The following is a 21,846-nucleotide window of genomic DNA, read 5'->3' on the forward strand; positions in this document are numbered from 1 at the left end:
TTAATTTCTAACAGATGTGGATAGTTTGAAAACAATGAAAATTGTCCATTTTTTAAAATGTTTTTCATATGCTTTGAGTCCCCCCCCCCGATAAAATTCTCTCAAATGTCTTTTCAATTTAAAAAATTTACCTACAAATTACATAATCGATCAGACAATCTCAATTATGTAATTTCCACTTTTGGTATATCTTTAGTTTCTTTTGCTGCAAAATTATTCTGTTAATTTCCTGATGCAATGATTTCTTATACCAATCATATAAATGTATGCTGGTAATATGATCTCTACCTAAAACAGTCAGTTTTTGTCTTTATACAGAAATAATAGCTGATATTATGAAGTTGTATAAATGAATCATTATTATAGACAGACGGCAAAAATATTTTAGTCAAACAATTACTATGTTTTTTTGTATTTGCTTGTTCAACCTTGTTGTCCAAACAAATCCAATTCTATAAAATTACTTTTATGATTCTAGCTAGATCTGTACAAATAAAATACTGCAAGCAACAAACATTTTATTTGTACAAGACATGCTATGCAGAGACTTTAGTGATGCAGGCAATACTGTTAAGTGTGGCTTCTATTCTGTAGGTATGAAACATCACAGAAGAAATTTAGTTATGGTCAGATATTGAATACTCAGTTTAATGTCTTTAGAATGGAAACACGTTGAGTAGCATCCCATGCATTACTGAAGTCTCTCATTACATGAATGTCTTGTACAATGAAATATTTGTTGCCTGCTGTGCCAAAAGTGTCATTATGGTGAGTTTGGGGTAATTTTTTTTTATGGATTATGACCTGAGATTTCACCTTACTAAATTTGGATTGCTAAATATCTCTCTAGACAGTATTGATAGCAGTACTTTACAGTTACCCAATATTTGCATTTACATATCTAGATTGGAATTTTTTCATTCAGTTCTATTTTGTTATAAAACTTGTGTTGTTTGACAAATTTTATAGAAATTATAAATCAGATCTTTTCATATTATTGATTTTTATATTTTAAAATAATTATTGATAATGATGATTGTATTTTTCAAGTTACAAAAGAGTTTATTAAATGTTTAAAATTATTGGATGTTAGAATGCAATAAAGTTTTGTCTGTTAAATGTGTTTTAGTGTCTAGAATAGTCTGTAGGTATAATACTTTAAACTAAATAAAAATGCTAGAAAATCAGTAGTTAATTTTTAGATTAGAATAGAAAGTTAATAATTAGACACATTTACAAATAACATTATTTAAAGATGGAAATTTTTACAATTTAGGTGGTTCCTAAAGATTATAAAACCATGGCTGCACTCTCCAAAGCAATTGAAAAAAATGTTTTATTTGCTCACTTAGATGATAATGAAAGAAGGTGATAAGAACTTTTTTAATCTTTACTGATAAATGAGTCATTCACAGACCAAATTGATTAACTCCATCTGTAAATCCTTAATATAATTGTTACTATTTTTACATTTTTCGTGTAAATAATTTTATATATTATTATATTAATGCATAGCTTTAATGTAACGATATATAAAAACACATTCTACGATGTTTATTTAAATTTAAAGTTTAAAAGAAATTTTAAAAAAAAATTTACATTATCAATTTTTATACTTTTTGTTTTGTGGAATTAATCGATTTGGCAAGTGAGCAACTCAAATAACGAAACAGATTTTAAATTTGATTATAATTAAAAAGAACTTTATCAATTAGTATTCATAAATAATAATTTTATAAAAAGAAAAGTATCTTAATTTGTTTAACTAAAAATATATGAAAAAACTTAAATTTTCTAGATATTTGTGATTGTATAATTATGTAATTTATTTAATTTTCTTTTAGTGATATATTTGATGCAATGTTTCCTGTAATACATAATGCTGGTGAAGTTTTAATTCAACAGGGAGATGAAGGTGATAATTTTTATGTTATTGACCAAGGAGAGGTTGAGGTATGTTTAATACATTGTATTTTTTATTTCTTAAAAAAAATCTTAATTATGATAACATAAGTAAAAATTGTTCTGTCAATTTTTATTGATGTAAGAATTTATTTTTATGGGAAAGATCAGTTTGAATGTTTTGAAATAATTGTGATTTTTGAACATGAAACTACAAGTATAAAAAATTAAATACATTAAAATAGAATTAATTCTGGACTGTCATTTATTAAGTTAAGAATATGTTAATGGATTCTGTGTTCTCTCTATTTTAATATACCATCAAATTTCATATGCATTTGATTTTCACAGTCGAATCAGTTAAAATTGCCATATGAACAACATTTTAACAGTGAGATTTCATGTCAGTATGCACAAGCATGAAATTTACTAGATATGTAGTATATAGTGAATGTATAATGAAATATGTGTATAGATTGTTTTTGGCATATTGGCTAACTCTCTGCTGAAACACAGCTTTGTAGAAGATTTATCTACTGGACATCAATCATTCAGCTTGCTGTAGTTCAAAAGATCATCAAAATAAAATTAAAATCAAAGTAGTGGGAAAGACATGTACCATGTCTATACCAATGATATAATACACACAAATTGTAAACAGAATGAAGAGCAAACAATACAAACAAGGCTGCATTAAATCAACTTTGTGCCTGATTCTAATGTGCAGTGTGTATTAGAATTCAGAAAGTACAGTAACTTAAAATTGATTTCATATTCTTAAAACTGTTCACTATCAAGTATGTAATAATCCATTTAAAATCCAACTTTAATTTTATACACTTTTATTTTAAACATGAAATATTTAATAAAAATTGAGTAGTTATTTCATTAGCTTTTATTGTAAACTGTATTAATTGAAATTAATATAAAGTTTTACCGATAATGATGTGTTGTTTTTTTCAATTTCTTATTTCTTTATGTGAAACAATTAATGTTTTCATATTTGTAGTTATATCATTCTAATTAGAAGTTAATATAACTGATAAAAGAATACTGTACAATATATTAAAATAAGATAATCTTAATTCTTCCTCTAGTTTCAAGAATTGACTATCAATATGACATTGAATTAAAGTGTATTTATCTTCATAGCAGCTTAATTTTATAATGAATTTTTAGAAGATAATGCTTATGATAAATAACATGATTACAGTATCAGAATACCATATGACTTTTCTCCAAAGAAATTAGTGTATTTGTTTGTTGATAGTTTTTTCCATATGCACTTGTAATCTTTAAAGATATTTAAAAAAAATCAATTTATTTCAAAAACATCATATTATATGCAGACAAAGTTTTTATTACTGAAAATCTTACACTAAATTTTAAAACTTCACCTTATTTGTAACAGGTTATTAGCATAATGTGTAATCAGATTTATTTTTTGTAATTAATTTTTTTATGTTTTATTAAAAAGTAATAATAACAAAATTAATGTAGTCTTGTAAATGTGTTAAATATTATTTTTTAAATTTTTTAGGTTTTTGTAAACGGTCAACTTGTCACAACTATTGGAGAAGCAGGCAGCTTTGGAGAATTGGCTCTCATCTATGGAACTCCTCGGGCTGCAACAGTTAAGGTAATGAAAATTTAAGGAAAGACTGTTTTTAAATTCTAAAACTGGTATGCTGAATGTGTTACTTTTTCTATTGAAATGGTTGTTTACATGTAAGGTGTTATCCAGTGTTAAAATCTTGCATTTCAACACATTACGTGTATAGTAATGGTTTTCTATAGCTTAGTGGTTATATAGATAAAAATTGTAACTGCAAAGGTTTATCTAGTTACTTAAAAAACTAATCTTCCAGATAAGTAATTTGTATATACTTTCTAGATAAGTCATTTAGTAACTTTCACAGTTCTACAACTACTACAATTATCAAGCTTTTCATTATAATAGTTCTTAATCTCCAAGTCAACAGTTTTTTTTAAAGATCTAATCAATGATTTAAGCCTCCTACATTGTTTCTTAATTAAACTTTTTCACTTTTTAATAAATTTCTTTTATGATTCAAAATTTTTTTTGTTTTACTGGATAATTGGGCTGCAGTTTTTAAATTGTGGACTTATACATTTCTGCTGTCATTCATTAATCTCGAACAGAGCTAAACAGATGACTGGCTTGACACTATTATATTTCTCAATGTCAGATGTGGTAGCTGTTATATACGTAATTTGTATATCTCTTTAATCAAAATAAATAAATCCGGTAGACTTCCTCACAGCTATCAGGTTAGGTACTCCTTTATTGCAATTCACAAATGCATTTCAGACCTGTGCAGTATCTAAGCCCCTCCTCAGTATAATGATACAGATACATTCAAATTACTATTATATTTCAGAAGTATGATATATAGAGGCAAGACATTACTAAAACCAAGATCAGATTTAGAAAGCTTAGTTTAAATTATAAAATATGATTAAAAATTGCATCCTGGCAATCTGATGATCTTGGTCAGTAATAATAGTGTCAAAGTTAATAGAATGACTAGAAAATATTCATCATAGATACAAGCAAACATAGTTTCAAAATAGCCATATGCTTGATTAATAATAAATTTTTATTAGAAAAGTGTGCATAAAATATCCTATACAAATAATTTTTGTGTATATGTCATTCTCTTAGATTATAATTTTTTAATCACTCTTATTAGGAAAATGGTGGTTCAAAGTTAAATATGCAGGATTTATAGGAAATGATTTAAATTACTGTGAAAGTTGGTGTTTTTTGTAAAAATAATTTAACAACAAAAATATTTTAATTTTACAATTAGAAATTAATTTTTTTAATCTAGGCTAAAACAGATGTCAAACTTTGGGCTATTGACAGAGATACATATAGACGAATATTAATGGTAAGTATTATTAAATATTGTGTAAGTTTAAGAGATTTTCAAATTTATTTATTAAATGGTACACAACAATTTTTTAAAAAAAATTTATTTTCATTTAATTTGAGATTTAAGGCTTGATACCTAGAATGCTTTTAATTTTTACTATATATTTTTTCATTTCACAAAATGATACTTAATATAAATATGCATGTATGTAAACATGCATATATATATATATAACATTAAACCATCAAACTTACGAAATATATATATAAAAAAGTCATTTATAAAATTTCTCAAATAATCAAAAGCCTGCAGATAACCAGCATCATTTAAAAAGAAATATGTATTCTAAGAAGCTAAATAATTTTTAAAAAAAATGATAATTATGTTGTTTCTTGTAGCTGCAAATGAACAGAAAATTAAGACTATATATTATGTGTGTATATATATATATATATATATATATATATAGTAACATCATTTTTGGTTTGCTAGGTTTTAAACCAGTTAATATGTATACTAAACAACTTCCATGTGTATACATATAATATGGTAATATGATCAGTTTGTATGACACATGAATGAGGTTATCAATGATATTCTCCTGGCCATTGTTTCAACTTTCATCACTCTTGATAGTTAGCTAAAAAGTTACATTACAGTTTTCCTGTTTTTATTTTAACTAAACAAACATTATTAACATATTTTTTCTTATTTTATAATTAATAAAATGAAAAATAGTAAAACTGTAATGAACTTCCTTAGATTAAAAGAGTAACAGACATGGAAACTATGACCAGGAGAATGTTGTCAATAACTCCATACATCATACATACTGATCAGATTTCACTGTATCATATTGTACATGTGTATGTGTGTAGTTTGAATAAATAATAATCTGTTCATAAACTAAACAAGGTAATGTTAAAGTTAGATTTAAAGATAGCTATTTTAAATCTTAAAGTATTTTATGTTTAAGAAATTTGTTGTTAAATGACTATTAGCCATTGACGTTTGTCATAACTGAGAAATGTTGTTTTAATTTTAACATAATCTGTTTCTAAAACTATTCATTTTTTTTCTTTAGGGAAACACAATAAGGAAAAGAAAATTATATGAAGAATTTCTTAGTAAGGTTTCTATTTTAGGTAGGTGTAATATTTTTTATCTTTTAAATGAAAATATGAGGTGATACATTTGGAACCAAGTCTTTTGTTCAGTACATTAATTGTGCAGTAATATTTGAGTAACATATAATGCAAACATGCTTCAAAGTTGACTACCTCATCATGAAATAATCATTCCATTTGTTTCATGATCATTTTTTCATTTTGTATGGAGATATTTTCTGTAATAAAGATTCAGTCCCGAGTAAATCACCCTGCATTAATACCTGATTACTTTGAATTTAAGCTGCACTTTTTATTCCAATTTTTAAAACATAAAATTAGGATGTGACTTAAATTCAAACAAATGTTTTAACCCTTTTATTTCTGCCAATCTCTCTCTAACAATTGGGTCTTTGCTTTACACTGTATGCATGGAGATAGTATTACAATCATTGATAAAAGTTTATTTGGTGGCTCCCCATTTGCACTTCTCTGATTTAATCCAGTTGTTGTTTGATAGCAGCTGTGTAGAATTGAATTTTAAATTTTTTTATTACTCATACTCACTAATAATGGAAAAACGGTTTACATATGATGCTGAATTCAAAATAAACTTAGTGTGCACCGAAGAAATTGGAAATTGCACAACCAGTAAAAGATTTATGGTTGACAAAAAGAATGTGCATCATTGGTCAGCCATGAAGGAAAAGTTATTTCAGTGTAAAGAAGACAGAAAATCATTCTCAGGGCCTAAAAAAAGAAAGATACCCTGCAATTGACACAAATCATTTTATTTTTCATTATTTTTTTCCAATTTTAAACTTCTACTGTGGTTTAAATTTATGGGTGGCTTATATTTGTAATAATACAGTAATAATTAATTGAAACTTTGTTTTACGTGGTACAATCCAAAAGTTCGGGGACTGCAGTAATCTATGACGACAAAAGTATGTATTTGAAGTTACAGGGTATGAAATGGATTCTTCCAAACCACCTCTACGTGTTCAGGTTAATTTCGCCCATGTCGTGATTAAACCGCGAGCGCTGCTGTTTTTTCCGGAGATGGTTACCTTTGTTCTGCGACGTAATAAAAGTGGAGTTTCAAGAACAACCTCCAACATTAAATTTTGTCAGTGTTTAGGTAAAACACCTATAGAGACTTTAAAATTGCTAAGAAAGGTGTACGGTGATTCTACCATGGCGAAGTCGAAATGTTGGAGGTTGTTCTTCAAACTACACTTTTATTACGTCGCAGAACAAAGGTAACTATCTCCGGAAAAAAGCAGCAGCACTTGCAGTTTAATATGTGATTAAACCGCGAGTGCTGCTGTTTTTGCATGGGTGAAATTAACCTGAACATGTAGAGGTGGTTTGATAGAATCCATTTCATACACTGTAACTTCAAATACATGTTTTCGTTGTCATAGATTACTGCAGTCCCCGAACTTTTGGATCGTACCACGTAGTTATAGATTAAAGAATGAAGAACTGAATTTATGAATATTGTAATCTTAAAATGACTACGTTAAATAATTTTATAAGTTAGTATTTATGATAGTAAAAATGTTCATTTAGAAATGTTATATAGTTATTAAATAACTTCCATTAAATTCAGACTTTTTCAAAAACTATACTTTAAACAACAATGAAATGTTTGATCACTTTATAGGTAATTACAAAATGGAGTTAATTTTTAAGAATTAATATGTTAGTATTAACACTGAATGTAACCTAAGTGTTATTCTGTAGTTTTGATTTTGATAATTCAAAAGATAATTTTTTTTCCTATTAGCCAAAGAATGCTTTTAGGAGTGAATCGGCCTTCAAAATTGGGCATGTCAAGTAATAATTTTTTTCAGTTTCATATAAAAATAATTATCTGGTTTTAATGAAACTAGCATGAAAGTATGTCTTATAAAAAATAGTCAAAAATACATTTTTCTTTTTAACCTTTAGAAAAATTTTGAGGTCATTCACTTGTGGAGAACCAGAGGGAACATTTTTATTGAACTTAAATCATTTTAAAGCCAACAAAATTTTTAACTTTTTAACAAGCAGAGATAACATGAAAGTTTCAATAATAATTAACCTAAAGCCATTTTCTGAATTCTTAATCAGTATTAAGTAAAAAGATGTTTAAGGTATTAATCCTTTTAAAAATTTGAACTTTAAATTCCTGAGGAGTAAAAATGATTATTTTGAGTAACCTTTAAAATGATTGTCAAGGTTACTTAAAAAGATTTCACTGGATTATCTGCACATGATATTAACAAAATCATTATATCTTCAGTACTTTTCAAATGAAAAGGGTACAAAGAACTTTTGACTCACCCTGTGTATATATATATATATATATATGCACCACAAATCAAGCCTAACATATAGTAATAAACAAAGGATACTGCTGGATTTTAATTAATTTTTATGTCATTATTAAATTTAACACAAGATGACAGTTTAACTACTTACCTTTTATGTAAATTGTATAATATAATTAATTAGCCATATTATAGTCCAAATAAAATCTAGCCATATTCTTTATTACTGTATGTTAGGCTTGGTTTATTAGTAGTTTTAGTTTTTAAACTTAAAGTACAAAAGCATTAAATTGATTTAGATTGTTTTATAGAAATTCCTTGAAAATATTAATTAAAGATGTGTAGCTAATAATAATCCAAAACTTTCAAATTGTTGAAAAAATTTAAGAAAATTAATACCTTAAATTGGCAATTTTTAATGTTGCATTCTTCCATTATTAGAATTTCAAAATCAACATAATTTGTATACCCATGAAAATTGAATCTACTTTCTTCAAAATTAAATTAGGATGACTAATTTTTTTATTGAAATCTAATTGGTTTATAATAATTCATATGCTATTACTAATAAAATATAATATTATTAATAAAACTTTTGAATAGCTATTTACTTATTAATATAGCTAATTTTACTTTTGAAAATATAACTAAGTATTAATATGTAAATAATTATTTTAAAAATAGAAAGTTTAGATAAATGGGAACGATACACAGTGGCTGATGCATTGGAACCTGTTCAGTTTAATGATGGTGATGTAATAGTGCAACAGGGACAACCAGGAGATGATTTCTTCATTATTGAAGAGGTATTTGAAATAAAATTTTAAGATTAAAGTAAAATATATTATGCTTATGGTTTTTATTTTTATTATTATTGTTTAGGGTACTGCTGTTGTACTACAGAGACGTTCTGATGATGAGCCACAAGTCGAAGTTGGGCGGTTAGGCCCATCAGATTATTTTGGTAAGTCTTAAATTAACAATTATTTATAATAAGATTGTATTAATTATAAATGTGTTTCGATGGGAAAAATTTCAAAATGGTAAAATGACAATAGTTTCTTATAGACTACTGTTCAATCTAGAAATTTTTACCCCACATTGTAACAGTAGTTTATTAAATAAATCCCCTATGTAGCTAAGATTCCATCAGAACTTAACGTAAGTTTACAACTTGCACTACTTTGCAAAGATATTAGATATTATAAAGATACAACTATGTTTGCAATGGTAATTACAACAGAAACTTAGGTTTTTACCTTTCTTGCAGCTATCTAAAGCAGTAAACTTACAAAGAAAAAACTATGCTAACACAAAAATGCAGAGAATCTATTTATTTATTTATTTTATTTAATTTATTTATATACTACTATAGCTTATTGCCCTTATTATTATTACAATTTTTTGTGTTAATACACAATTAAACTTTTAGGGCTTATCACACTGACTCATTTGACAAGAGGCATTTGTTAATCATATACATGCACACAATTACAAATCCAAAATGCATTTTGGGCTTTACAGTGGTCTATCTTCAGTTAGACATTTTTGGCAATTTAAACACTAGATGTATAACAATCTATTAAAATTAGAACAGATATGTAATAAGAACAGTTGAGAATTTAAAACAAAAATTGTAAAAACACAACTTTTTTTTAAACAGAAGGTGTTCCTTGGCTTATTGTAATCATAATTCCAACCACTTCTATATTTTCGTTTTTCACTATACCAAATAAACACTTCATTAAATCTAGTTTAATTTATATATATTCTTATATTATAAAACTATCTTATGTTGATGTATCATTCACAAATTTTAACTTCTATTAATCACATTTATTCCCTTACATTAACTCTTTGGTGTCGGGCATGAAACTATCACACACAAACCAGTACCACCATTTTCATACCTACATTACATAATATGTTATATTAAAATCTTTTAATCATTCTAAATTATAAAAATTTACTTACTAAAATATATTTATTATTAATTACTATCTATAGACTCTTCTTCAAACTTTACTCCAGTATATATCTCTTCTAATTTTAATAGCTTGTTATACACTTAATGTTTAAATTGCCAAAAATGTCTGAAGATAGCCTGAAATGCATTTCGGATTGGTAATTATGTGCATGTATATAGATGTACTGTACATGATTAACAAACTCCTCTTGTCAAATTAGTCAGTGTGATAAGCCCTAAAAGTTAAATGTGTATTAACACTAATAATAATAAATTATACTAAAAGTTCTGTTTTAAACAATGACAACTATAGAATGTAAGGGCAAAACAATGTTTATTTTTAAAAAATTTTAAAATGTTAAAGTTTTCTAATACAACTATGAGTTGAAACTAAAAATGTAGCATAATTTTAATTTTAGTAATATTTTAACTTTGAAAGAATTATTTAAGATTCAGCTTTTTGCAAATATGACAAAAACTGTGAGACTTACACTGTAGACTTTTTATATATCAGAAATATATAATCACAAATTTTATCAACTATATACAATTATAAAATATACATATTTTAAAAATTTTCAATACTGTTTAAAGGTGTGTATATATATATATATACAGTGTCATGACTAGTCTTTTATGTGCCTGGTGCGAGCTTCTGTAACTACGCCCCAAAACTACAATATAAAACTTGGTCCATGTCATTTATACGCCCCCAGGGTCTGCGCCTTGTGCCTGGGCATCGCTGGCACTGCCCTTGTTATGGCACTGTATATATATATATATATGTGTGTGTATTAAATCTCTACACAGAAATTTAATGTTTTAGGAAGTTGCTTAAAAAATTTGAAGATTATGGTAATGGAAATAATGTTTAGATTTTAGTAAATTATATTTTAAGAAACATCTTAAAAGTAAATGAACTAAAAATTCACAACTTTATGCACTAGAATATGTATAAATTGTACCTTCTGTGGATAAAATTGTCTTAAAAATAGTGGCTATTATTGTGAACTCACTATCACTCCAAAACAAGTAACTTTTTAATGTAAGTTTTTATTTGTTGCAGAATAGAGGTTGATAAAAGACTTACTATTACAATGTAAAATAATAGTTTATAATTGGTGATAACATTTATATTATAAATTAATTTTTACTTCATAAAAATTTTGCTCTTTATATAATATAACTACAGTATAGTAAAACAGAAAACATTTCTAATGAATACTTCAATTTTATTTTTACAAAAGGTGAAATAGCATTGTTATTAGATCGTCCAAGGGCTGCAACAGTCAAAGCTCAAGGCCCTCTCAAATGCATCAAATTAGACAGAGCTCGTTTCGAACGTGTCTTGGGACCCTGTGCGGACATCTTGAAACGTAACATGACTCATTACAATAGTCTCATTTCTCTTTCCGTATAATTGATATTGTTACCCGGTAAGTTTCCTCGCACGGCTTTCTCCATCTAAAAGATTAAAATTTCACGGCATTTCGTTTTAAAACAGGAGCCGCACTAAATCGAAGACTGGAAGTAAAACACCGATCTGTTAAAGCATCCAGGCTGTTGAACTTCATGCCAAATAAGAACCTGTAGTGTTAAAAAAAAATATACCATTTTTGGAAAAACAAATTGTGTATTTAGATATATGTTTTGCAAGAACAATGTTTCTTAAATGTATTTAGTTTGTCCACTAGATATTCATTATTATCTGTACAGTATCGAAGATTTATTTTTATGTAGTAACTATTGTTTGTTATAACCGTAAGAGACTTTTTCTTTAACGTAGGGGAAATAAAAGGCCAACCGCACCCGCCGAAACATCCAAAAGAATCGATAAAGCCAAAAGCAATACATCAATATATAAATTTGTTTTCTTAGAATATTTAGATTCAAAACAGTGATCAAAGAGTGGGGAAATTCTAATTCTGTAAAAAAAAAAAAAAAAATTGCAGAAATTTGCCAACCCAAATTGGGTAGTATCATTGGATGAATCTTATCTCAGCTCATTAAGCAGATAGTTTTCTGCCTTTTAAATTTTTCAAATTCTCAAAAGAAAAAAAAAAGTTAAAATAGTAATTTCACAGCATATTTATGTTACTTTAGAGAGAGATTTATATTTCGATATTTTAATTGAAAAAGTTTTTTATAGACTGGAAGAGAAGAGTTTATAATGCTTTCTTCGGAGTCGTTTTAGTTTCGTTGCGTAACACGTCTCGAATAGAAACGCATTAAGTAATTTAATTTGTTTTCTACGTTCACACGCACGGCACGTGGATCGAATCTGTACTAGCATTAAAGATTCTGTCGAAGATATACAAATCTTTCTCTGGTAGAGATTCCGAGATTCGTGTTTTATGGTAAACTCTTTCAAAATGGTAATAATTGCCTTTTGTTGTACTGTAGTTCTGTGAATCAGGTATAGTACAAAGTAAAAGTGACTTATAAATGTTTGTCTGTTGTGTTCATTACATAACTATTTTGGAAAAAATATCTATTAAAAAAAATATATATATAAAAAAGAAAACTTTGGTTTTGTAATTTTGATTCAGTTTCTAACATTCAAATGTGTTAGGATATATCAATAATTGTAAATAACATCCAAAAATTATGATTAAAAGTTTTTTTTATCTTATATGTTTTGTAAACTATTTCATTAAAAAATAATAATAATAATAATTCTTTATTAATAAATTTAGAAGTGTAAATTGAAATATATTTCTAACTTTGAGCAAAATTCTAAATTCTTGTAAGATTTTTAATAAAAGTTAATGAAAACAAACTTACTAAAACTTTATTTTCAGCTATTACAAGAGATTTTGGATTCTTGTCTCTCTCCGTGTGGGCGGGATGACGACGAAATTAATGCTTAATATCCAAATTTCAGACCTATAGAATCCCACTGGCGTCCGTCTGCGTGTCTGTCCTACCTTCGTGTCCAGAAGTGTTAGATGATCGGCACGACTCTATTGTTAACGGGAAAAGTACAACGTATAGGGGTAAGACTACTAAACTTCACAGAATTGTGAAGTTTAGTAGTCTTACCCGCTTTAAAGCAATTAGAAAATTCGCGTGCTCTTCCCCTTTCTCGAAGGACTTACTGTACGTAATCGAGGCCTTAAACTTCGAATTCTTTTGGTTTTTTGTCCCGTATCGAAAAGGGCTTTCCGGGAAATTGAGCAAATCTTCTTTTATGATTTAAATACCCAAAGGTACTAGCTTTACTACCTATATAGTCGCAAAGAAGAATAAGTGGAACACCGAACTACACTTTAAAATACAGTAGAGCATCGATTATCCGACCCCCGATTAACCGTCACATCGGTTAAACGACCGCGTTCTAGTCGGCAAATTCAAATGTCCGCTAGTGATGTGGCGCTACAATATTTGGCTGTCTTGGATACTTTAATATTATTTTTGTCAAATTTTTGCGTGAATTTTCACGTGCACTGGCTCGCACGTGAAAATTCAACGCGAAGTAAGTTAATAGCGATATACTGATATACAAATTACATGGGATATACTAATAATGTATTTTTTCATACTTTTCTGTTATCCGACCAACCCCAGTCCCCAATTGAGTCGGATAATCGATACTCTACATATGCCAGGGGTGGGCAAGCAAGAGTTCAGTGGGAGATGAAATGTAGGTTTTGCAAATTGCATGGGAGCCGCAGTTCTGTACTGTCGTGGCGGATAGTATGGTAAGGCGTGCGATTTTATTATCTATATATATAATCGAGACGAAATAATAATAATAATAATCAGTGCAGAGCCCAAACAGTTAGGAGTTGAAAGTTGAAATTTGGTACACAGTTAGGGTACGTCACGAGAACGCACGCTAAGAAGGGATTTTTCGAAATTCCTCAAGGGATTAAGTCTTAACACTTCCATCAACAATGGAAGTGTTAAGAGAAAGCGAAGTGCAAGACGCAGATGCAGTTTTTTTCGAAATCGAACATATTTTTAGACCTATCTAAAAATTCTGTAATTAGTCTGGAAACAGGGAGGACCCAATTCTTGCATTCTGTGAAAACGAGTAAGGTTGACTATAACGTAATAATCTTAATATTCGCTAAAACGGTTAGGAGTTGAAATTTGGTGCACAGTTAGGGTACCAGATATAAGTTCCAAAGTGTTAAGTAACAATGGAGAACAAGACAAAGCGACGTGCAAGATTTACGGACTCTGGAAAAAAAGAGAGTACGTATGTAGGAACATATTCGACTTTCAAATTTAAACAGATTAGTTTGGTTTTTCTCGACCTTTCTTTAGAACATTCGATGAAAATCGAAGGATATAATCAGAACACGTCGTGAAAATCGAACAATATTAGAACATTCGATTTTCAAATTCGACCTTTCTTTAGAAAAACTTAATTCGTTGATGAAATTACTCTTTTTTTTGTGACTATAATGTCTATAGTGACTATCTTAATCTTCGCTATCGTTACTTTTGCCCGAGCAACGCCGGGCCTACTTGCTAGTATTATATAAAACAAATATTGCATTTTTTAAATAAACATGTTTTCACAAAATTATAATAATAAACAAATTAATACTTTCAGCAAGAGCCGCATGCAACTCAAAAAGAACCGCATTTGCCCATGTCTGGTATATGCTATCCACCTCAAATTAGTAGCTTGCCCCTGTATATCATACTTTTCCGATTAGATGACGGGTTGTTCTTGCTGTCTTCGGAACAACAGCTCGACATCACAATTCATCCAGATGTTTTTTACTATTCGTTCTTTTCTATCAATATAAATACCGAAGAAAGACGTTTGTCCATTGGTCTATTTTAGCGGGAGGGAATTAAATTTTACTCGCCATCTCGTGATGTGGATTCGCAACCGTTTACGTCAGATCGTCTCGCAAAAAAGAAAGTAATCTCCGAGAGTATTATTATTAAATTAACCGAAAATTTGTTCCAGCGGGTGGTGATTATTCGGTCGAATTTCCGAAGTACCACTGTGTTTGATTAACGCGATTTGGATACAGGCTTTGGCATGGAGGGATCCATTAATGGTGTTAATCGAGGAATATCCTATTAATATACTACTACATATTTAATTTTTTAACGTTCGTAAATTACCGGTTCTCAATAAATCTTGATTAAATTACAGAACTTGGCTGCTAATATAATAATACAATTTGAACACACCATACTTTTTAATATAAGAAGCACATTATTTCAAATTGCATGGAAATATTTTTAAAAAAAATTATTTTCGTGTATATCGACACAAGCAATCCTATACTGGCGAAACTTTGTCATCTAGCCTGTCGGTGGATTTCTATTCCACATTTTGGACAAGTGTTTTCGGTCGGGAGGGAGATTCTCGTTCCCAGCACTTCACTGAAACTTACTGGAGTATTTGAAAAAATTTTATATCTGTTTTACTTAGTCAAAATACGAATATTTTTTAACCTTTAAATTCCACCGACAGGGTAGATGTGGAGGAGAAAGTTTTGGTAGTATCCGATGGCTTATTTGTGTTTCATACAACGAGCTAGAATATACTACATAGCGCTGTAACCATGGTCACAGCCACTCTTGGTGGCAACGACGAGTACTATCGCTTATACACAACGAGTTGGAATATTCTAGCTTGTTGCCTTTACACAATACGAATGCCACGCCCCTTGACTAAAGAGAAAATGGCAGACGCATATTCAATTTTCCTCAAACATGGCGTCGTTTCAGTCGCTATGTAGTATATTGTAGGTCGTTAGTTTCATACGTCGATGCAGTGACGCACCCGGAGGGTGGGCCAAGGAGCCACGAGAGCTCGCACCAGCTGACAATCTTACTATGATTTATTTTATAAATCTAAACTCATACGTCGCGACATCGCATATTCAATATCGCGTTCAAGTTGCTCGAGTGCGAAGATATTACAATTCAACAGTGTTTTATAAAAGAGTTAAAAAGGGTGACATCACGATATGCGCACCGGGTGTCACTCATGCTAGCTACGCCACTGCCAAGGAGCCCTGGCATCTCCAAAGTAAAAGGAAAAGAAACACTAGTAAATTCGCCAAAAATATTTTCCTAATTAAAACTCATATCATAATATATATATATATATATATATGTCGTGTGTTTTATTTTTATATTACTTAGAAATTATTGAAATGATTACTTAGAAATTAGAAATTATTTCTGCATTTTGTACAAACAAAATAAATATATTGAAGAATACAAAAACATGAAAATTATACTTTAGAAGTAAATTTAGTATCAAAAACGTTCGATTCAGCACGACTGAGAATCGTTCCGATTACCGGCGATTTCGATTACCGGGGTTCCGATTAACGAGTCTCTACTGTACTTAGAGTTTATTTTATATAGCATGTAAAAGCCCTTTCCCAATTGTTCTGTCATTGCCGAATAAGCTTTAAAAAATAAAAATCATTAAAACGAAAATAAATCAATAATATGCATTCAATTAAAAATAATCGGGTATTTTTATTAAATCGGCTCGATCGTCACGCGAAACGCAACAATATCGGCAACAAAACATTTGTTCATTGTTTCACTTTCTTTGTTGTAAGTGGGCGATTTTCGAATGAGAAAGAAACTTTTGCGATTTTTTGGCATCATTTCTCGAGAATAATTGCTTCAACTATAAATGTGAGTAATATTTTGGGAGATTACACAATATACTGTACAAATATTTTAATATAAATAAAACTACAGGTTTAGAAATTTATCATTGAGTAATCATAAGGTTCTTCAAGTTGAGTAAGAGCACAGAACTAGAATAAAAATATCCATTTAAAGATAAATTTCAATATTTTAAAGTGATTTGTAATATTCCAAAACCGTTTAAAATATGCGTAACGTAAAAAAAGGAAATAATTTTAATCGTAACGTTGGACAGATTGGAATTTGATATATTTTTAATGGCCGCTGCCATCTCGAAATAGAAGTTTCGCTAGAAATCAAAAGTCATTTTTTTCGCTATTTCGATATATCTTGTAGAAATTTAATTAGCATGACATTGCGTAACGTTAGAAACGGACATAGCACAAACCCTTGAGTTTAAACGAGTATTAAACCTACTAGAAAACATTTATTATTCAACGGCCATAAAAATTATATCTTTATTAATGATGTCTTTGAAGCTAAGTTATTTTTTTACGAAAAATTTTCTGATAAGGAAACACTCGTCCGCCGTTCGATGAGCCGCTCCGCGACGAAAACAAGCTTAAGCAATGGCGTCGACGAACGGTGCACATACGGTAAGTAATCCCACAATTTTTTGTTTATTGCCTAGTTTATATGGATTATTTTTAAAAAATTATACGTGAATTGGAACTGTTGAGTCAAATTAGTCTAGAATCGATTAATTTTATGGACGAAAATTTTTCGAAAAGTTGTTATTCGTAAACTGCACACCTGCCAGGCTCTGATTGGCTCATGTATTTGAGTGACACGTACTGTACAACACGAATGTATATAACACGGAATTTATCTACCGAGTTATAGGAAAGTCTACTTTAATTTTAATGGCCGCCGCCATCTCGAAATAGAAAGTTTGCAACGAATCGAAAGATATTTAGTTTTATATCGATGTTTCTTGTAAACATTTTATTAGCGGAACATTGCGTAACGTAAAAAATACAATATTTTTAATCGTAACGTTCGACAGATAATAATTTGTTATATTTTTAATAGCCGCCGCCATTTTTATAATGGAAGTTTTCAAAAATTTTTTTAATATAAAATAATATTATAAATAAAGTTGAAATAAATATTTCTATTGTTTGCCTTCTGTTTAATATATTTTTATAAATTGATTTATTAATTTTTATATGGTAATATATAAAATCGTTACATGTGCAAGAGAAAGTTTTTAAATAAATTAAGTTGTTATCTCCTGCAAGTACTTTAAAGAGTTTACTTTATATAGCATGTAAAAAGCCCTTTCCTAATTGTCCCGACATTGCAGAATAAACTTTAGAAAATAAAAATCATTAAAACGAAAATAAATTAAAAATATGCATTGAATTAAAAATAATCAAATATTTTTACCAAATCTACTTGATCGTCGGCTAAACGCGACAATATCGGCAACAATACATTTTTCCATTGTTTCACTTTTTTGTTGTAAGTGGGCGATTTCGAATAAGAAAGAAACTTTTGCGATCTTATCATTAATTTCGTGAGAATAATTGCTTCAGATATAAATGTAAGTAGTATTTTGGAGAGTTACACAACATATCGTACAAATATTTCGATAACAATAGAATGTTTTATAAAAATATAAATATTATTCATCGAAACGTTCCACAGATTAGAATTTGTTATAATTCCATTAGCCTCCACCAGTTTAAAATTCAAAGTTCACTAGCAAATAATAGTTATTTTTTTCGCTATTTTCATGCTGATTGTAAAAATATTTGTAGCGTAACGTAAAAAACAAAATATTTTTTATCGTAACGTTTGACAGATTAGAATTTGTAATATTTGCAATGGCCGCAGTTATCTTGAAATAAAAAGTTCGCTAGAAATTAAAAATCATTTTTACGCTATTTCGATATTCGTTGAATTAAAAATAATCAATTATTTTTACTAAATCAACTTGATCGTCACGCGAAACGCAACAATATCGGCAAGAATACATTTTTTTATTGTTTTACTTTCTTTGTTGTAAGTGGGCGATTTACGAATGAAAAAGAAACTTTTGCGATTTTTCGCTTCATTTCTTAAGAATAATTGCATCGGATATAAATGTGAGTAATATTTTGGCAGATTACACAATATACAGTACAAAAATTTTGATAAAAATAGAATTACCGATGTAGAAATTTATCATTGAGTAATCATAAGGTTCTTCAAGTTGAGTAAGAGCACAGAACTAAAATAAAAATATCCATTTATAGATAAATTTCAATATTTTAAAGTGATTTGTAATATTCCAAGATCGTTTAAAATATGAAAATATATTTTGCTTTATTATTTTTCCTATTTATTATCAAGACGACTTGGATTTATTCAAAATTTTTTCGTAGTTGTCGTCTGTGTATATTCTCATGTCGAGTCTTATTGTGAAATCTGCATTAACTATTCTTATAGATCAACCTTCAATAATTTCCTTTATTTAAATGTTTTTTCTGAGCTTTACCTTTTAAACTTGGTTTCATCAATAAATGTGTTTGGGAAAGATCCACCATGTAACAAAGCTTTAGTTACACCAGAGTCGGTAGATTAACTGGTCTTTCGACTTATAGTTCAAACTTAGCTAGAGACAATATTTGCCGCTAGTTGGCGCCACTGTTCGCAGAAGAGCGTTGTTCTTGCTTTGGATATACCGAGCTCAGTGATTTCGACCTATAATAATTGTTTTTTTTAGCTACATAAAAATGCCAACGTGCTTTGTGCCAGGATGCAAGGCAGGATATAAGTCATCGAACGAGAAGAGACATTTCTTCCGTGTTCCTGGCGATAAGATTGAGAAGTGGATGCGATGCATTCCACGAGACGACAAGATGCTAACAAGTAAATGTTATGTTTGTGACGTACATTTTGCGAGTAGATTTATTTTAAAAACCTACTCCCATGTTATAAATGGAGAGAAAGTAGAAATTCCACGAGATCGCTGGGCATTAACGTCAGATGCATATCCATCAAACTTCCCTAATTGTCCTAAGTACATTAGTAAGTCTGTACCTCAAAAACGATCAACGCGATGTCTCACAAGAAATGAAGAACCATCTACGAAGAGATACCGAAAAGTCAATACCAAAGGTAAATATTTATATGTTTTTTATGTAATCTTAATCCTTAGTGAGCCATGTAACTTTTTGCCCTTGCCTGAGTTGCAGTGGGTCTCTCGGACCCTGTGTTTTAATATAAATTTTTCGATTGGAAGCTTAAGACATCTAGTCTAAGTAAAATCAAATAAAAAGAAAACGTTCTAATCTCATGTTGATCGGGCCGAAAAGTTGAAAAAATATAAATTTTTTCAGTATTTTTAAGGAACATTTTATATTTAAAAAATGCTAACTAAAGATTGAGCTGGGTTTGTGAGACCCACTGTGATTCACTGAGGGCTATCTCTCTGTGGCCTAACTTTCCTTATAAATACTTTAAAATTAATTGTCTGATTTTTTTAATATTTTTTTTATCAATCATTAGATTTGCATGATACACACTCCCAAGTAACAACTGTAGAAAATGAAATAGAAGAACCCTCCACATCTGAAGCAGCAACTACACAGCATCCTGAGCTGTTATATGTCAATAAAATCTCTGCTTTGCAGTCTGAATTGTTAAAAGTCAAAGAGGATTTGTATCGGTGCAGAAAGCAAAAGATGATCTATAGGAAGAAACTGAAAACTCTTCAAACAGAAAATCTCAAGCTTCATCAAGAAAATGCTGAACTTAAAATAAAACAGTTGTCAGCTGATAAACTTGATTCCTTACCACCGAGACAGAAACTTGTAATAGAGCACATGCTGAAAGCATGCCATATAAAATGCAAAAAGGGTATGAGATATGACATTAATTGGTTACTTGACTGTTTGCTTTTAAAAATTAGGTCACCATCTGTCTATGAATTTTTGAGAAATAATGATTACTTGCCTTTACCTTGTCAGTCTACACTGCATCAATATATCAGAGGCATTAATGCCAAATTTGAATTTGACGAAGATCTTTTTGTTATTTTAAAGTCAAAATTGGAGACTATTCCACAAACAGAATGCCAGGGAGTTTTAATTTTTGATGAAATTACACTTCAAAAACATATAGAACTTTCAAAAGCTACTGGTGAAATGATTGGACTTGTTGATTGTGGTGATAATTCTGTGTTGCCACAGAGTGAATTTACAGCAGGTGATCATGGCCTAGTGTTTATGTTCAGACCTCACTTTGCTAGTTGGGTACAATGTATTGGCACATTCTGTTCAAAAAGCTCTGTCCCAGGTTCTACTATTGCAAACTTTTTGCAAAACTTATTTTGCAAGCAATTATTCATTTAGAGCAGTGTGGTATAATAGTCAATGCAATAGTTTGTGATGGTGCCAGCACAAACAAAGCAGCTTTAAAAGCTCTAGGAATTTGTGCAGACACAAATAATATACAATGCTCATTTACAAATCCTGCTGCAGATAGACAAGTACTGGCAATTATTGATGTACCACATATTTTAAAATGTATACGAAACAATCTTTTGAAAAGTAGATACTTTCAGGTAAAACTAAGAAAATAAAGTGTTTTCACCTAATTTATAATATAAGCCATTGCATTATTCTTCATTTTTACTTTTAGTTTCCTGAAGGAAGGGTAGAATTACAGCATTTTAAAGCAGTTGTTGATGAAGATTCCAAATTACCAAAGGGATTAAAGGCATGTCCCAAAGTAACTGAAATACATGTTAATCCCAATAACTTCCAGAGAATGAGTGTATTGCTGGCAGCTCAAGTAACACTTTTTTTTTTTTTACTTATATAATCTGATTTGATAAAAATACTTTTATTTATCTCATTTCTTTATAGATATTTAGTAATACTTTTGCTGATGCTATGCTGTTTTATAAACAGCGTGAGGTTGCTAGCCTAAAGAATGCAAATGTTACAATAAGTTTCATACGTCGCATCAATGCTCTTTTTGATGCTTTAAATCGCAGATTGCCACAGGATGGAATC

The 21,846-nt window shown here is 29.3% G+C and overlaps 1 protein-coding gene across 3 annotated transcripts in view; it reads left to right on the forward strand.

Annotated features, from left to right (window-relative positions):
- The window catches only part of Pka-R1 (protein kinase, cAMP-dependent, regulatory subunit type 1), a 69,394-nt gene extending 56,752 nt beyond the window's left edge, over positions 1-12,642 (forward strand). For all 3 annotated transcript variants that reach the window (XM_067272455.1, XM_067272441.1, XM_067272446.1), the window contains exons 3-11: positions 1,277-1,368; positions 1,845-1,953; positions 3,443-3,541; positions 4,758-4,817; positions 5,887-5,947; positions 8,911-9,032; positions 9,109-9,190; positions 11,440-11,628; positions 11,697-12,642. In XM_067272455.1, the coding sequence (XP_067128556.1) occupies positions 1,277-1,368; positions 1,845-1,953; positions 3,443-3,541; positions 4,758-4,817; positions 5,887-5,947; positions 8,911-9,032; positions 9,109-9,190; positions 11,440-11,612 (798 nt within the window). In that variant the 3' untranslated portion in view covers positions 11,613-11,628; positions 11,697-12,642. The remainder of the gene's footprint in view (positions 1-1,276; positions 1,369-1,844; positions 1,954-3,442; positions 3,542-4,757; positions 4,818-5,886; positions 5,948-8,910; positions 9,033-9,108; positions 9,191-11,439; positions 11,629-11,696) is intronic.
- Positions 12,643-21,846: the final 9,204 nt, after the last annotated feature.

The sequence above is a fragment of the Centruroides vittatus genome, unplaced genomic scaffold (assembly GCF_030686945.1).
Source record: "Centruroides vittatus isolate TY-2023 unplaced genomic scaffold, ASM3068694v2 contig_1112, whole genome shotgun sequence".
NCBI classification, from domain to species: Eukaryota; Metazoa; Arthropoda; class Arachnida; order Scorpiones; family Buthidae; genus Centruroides; species Centruroides vittatus.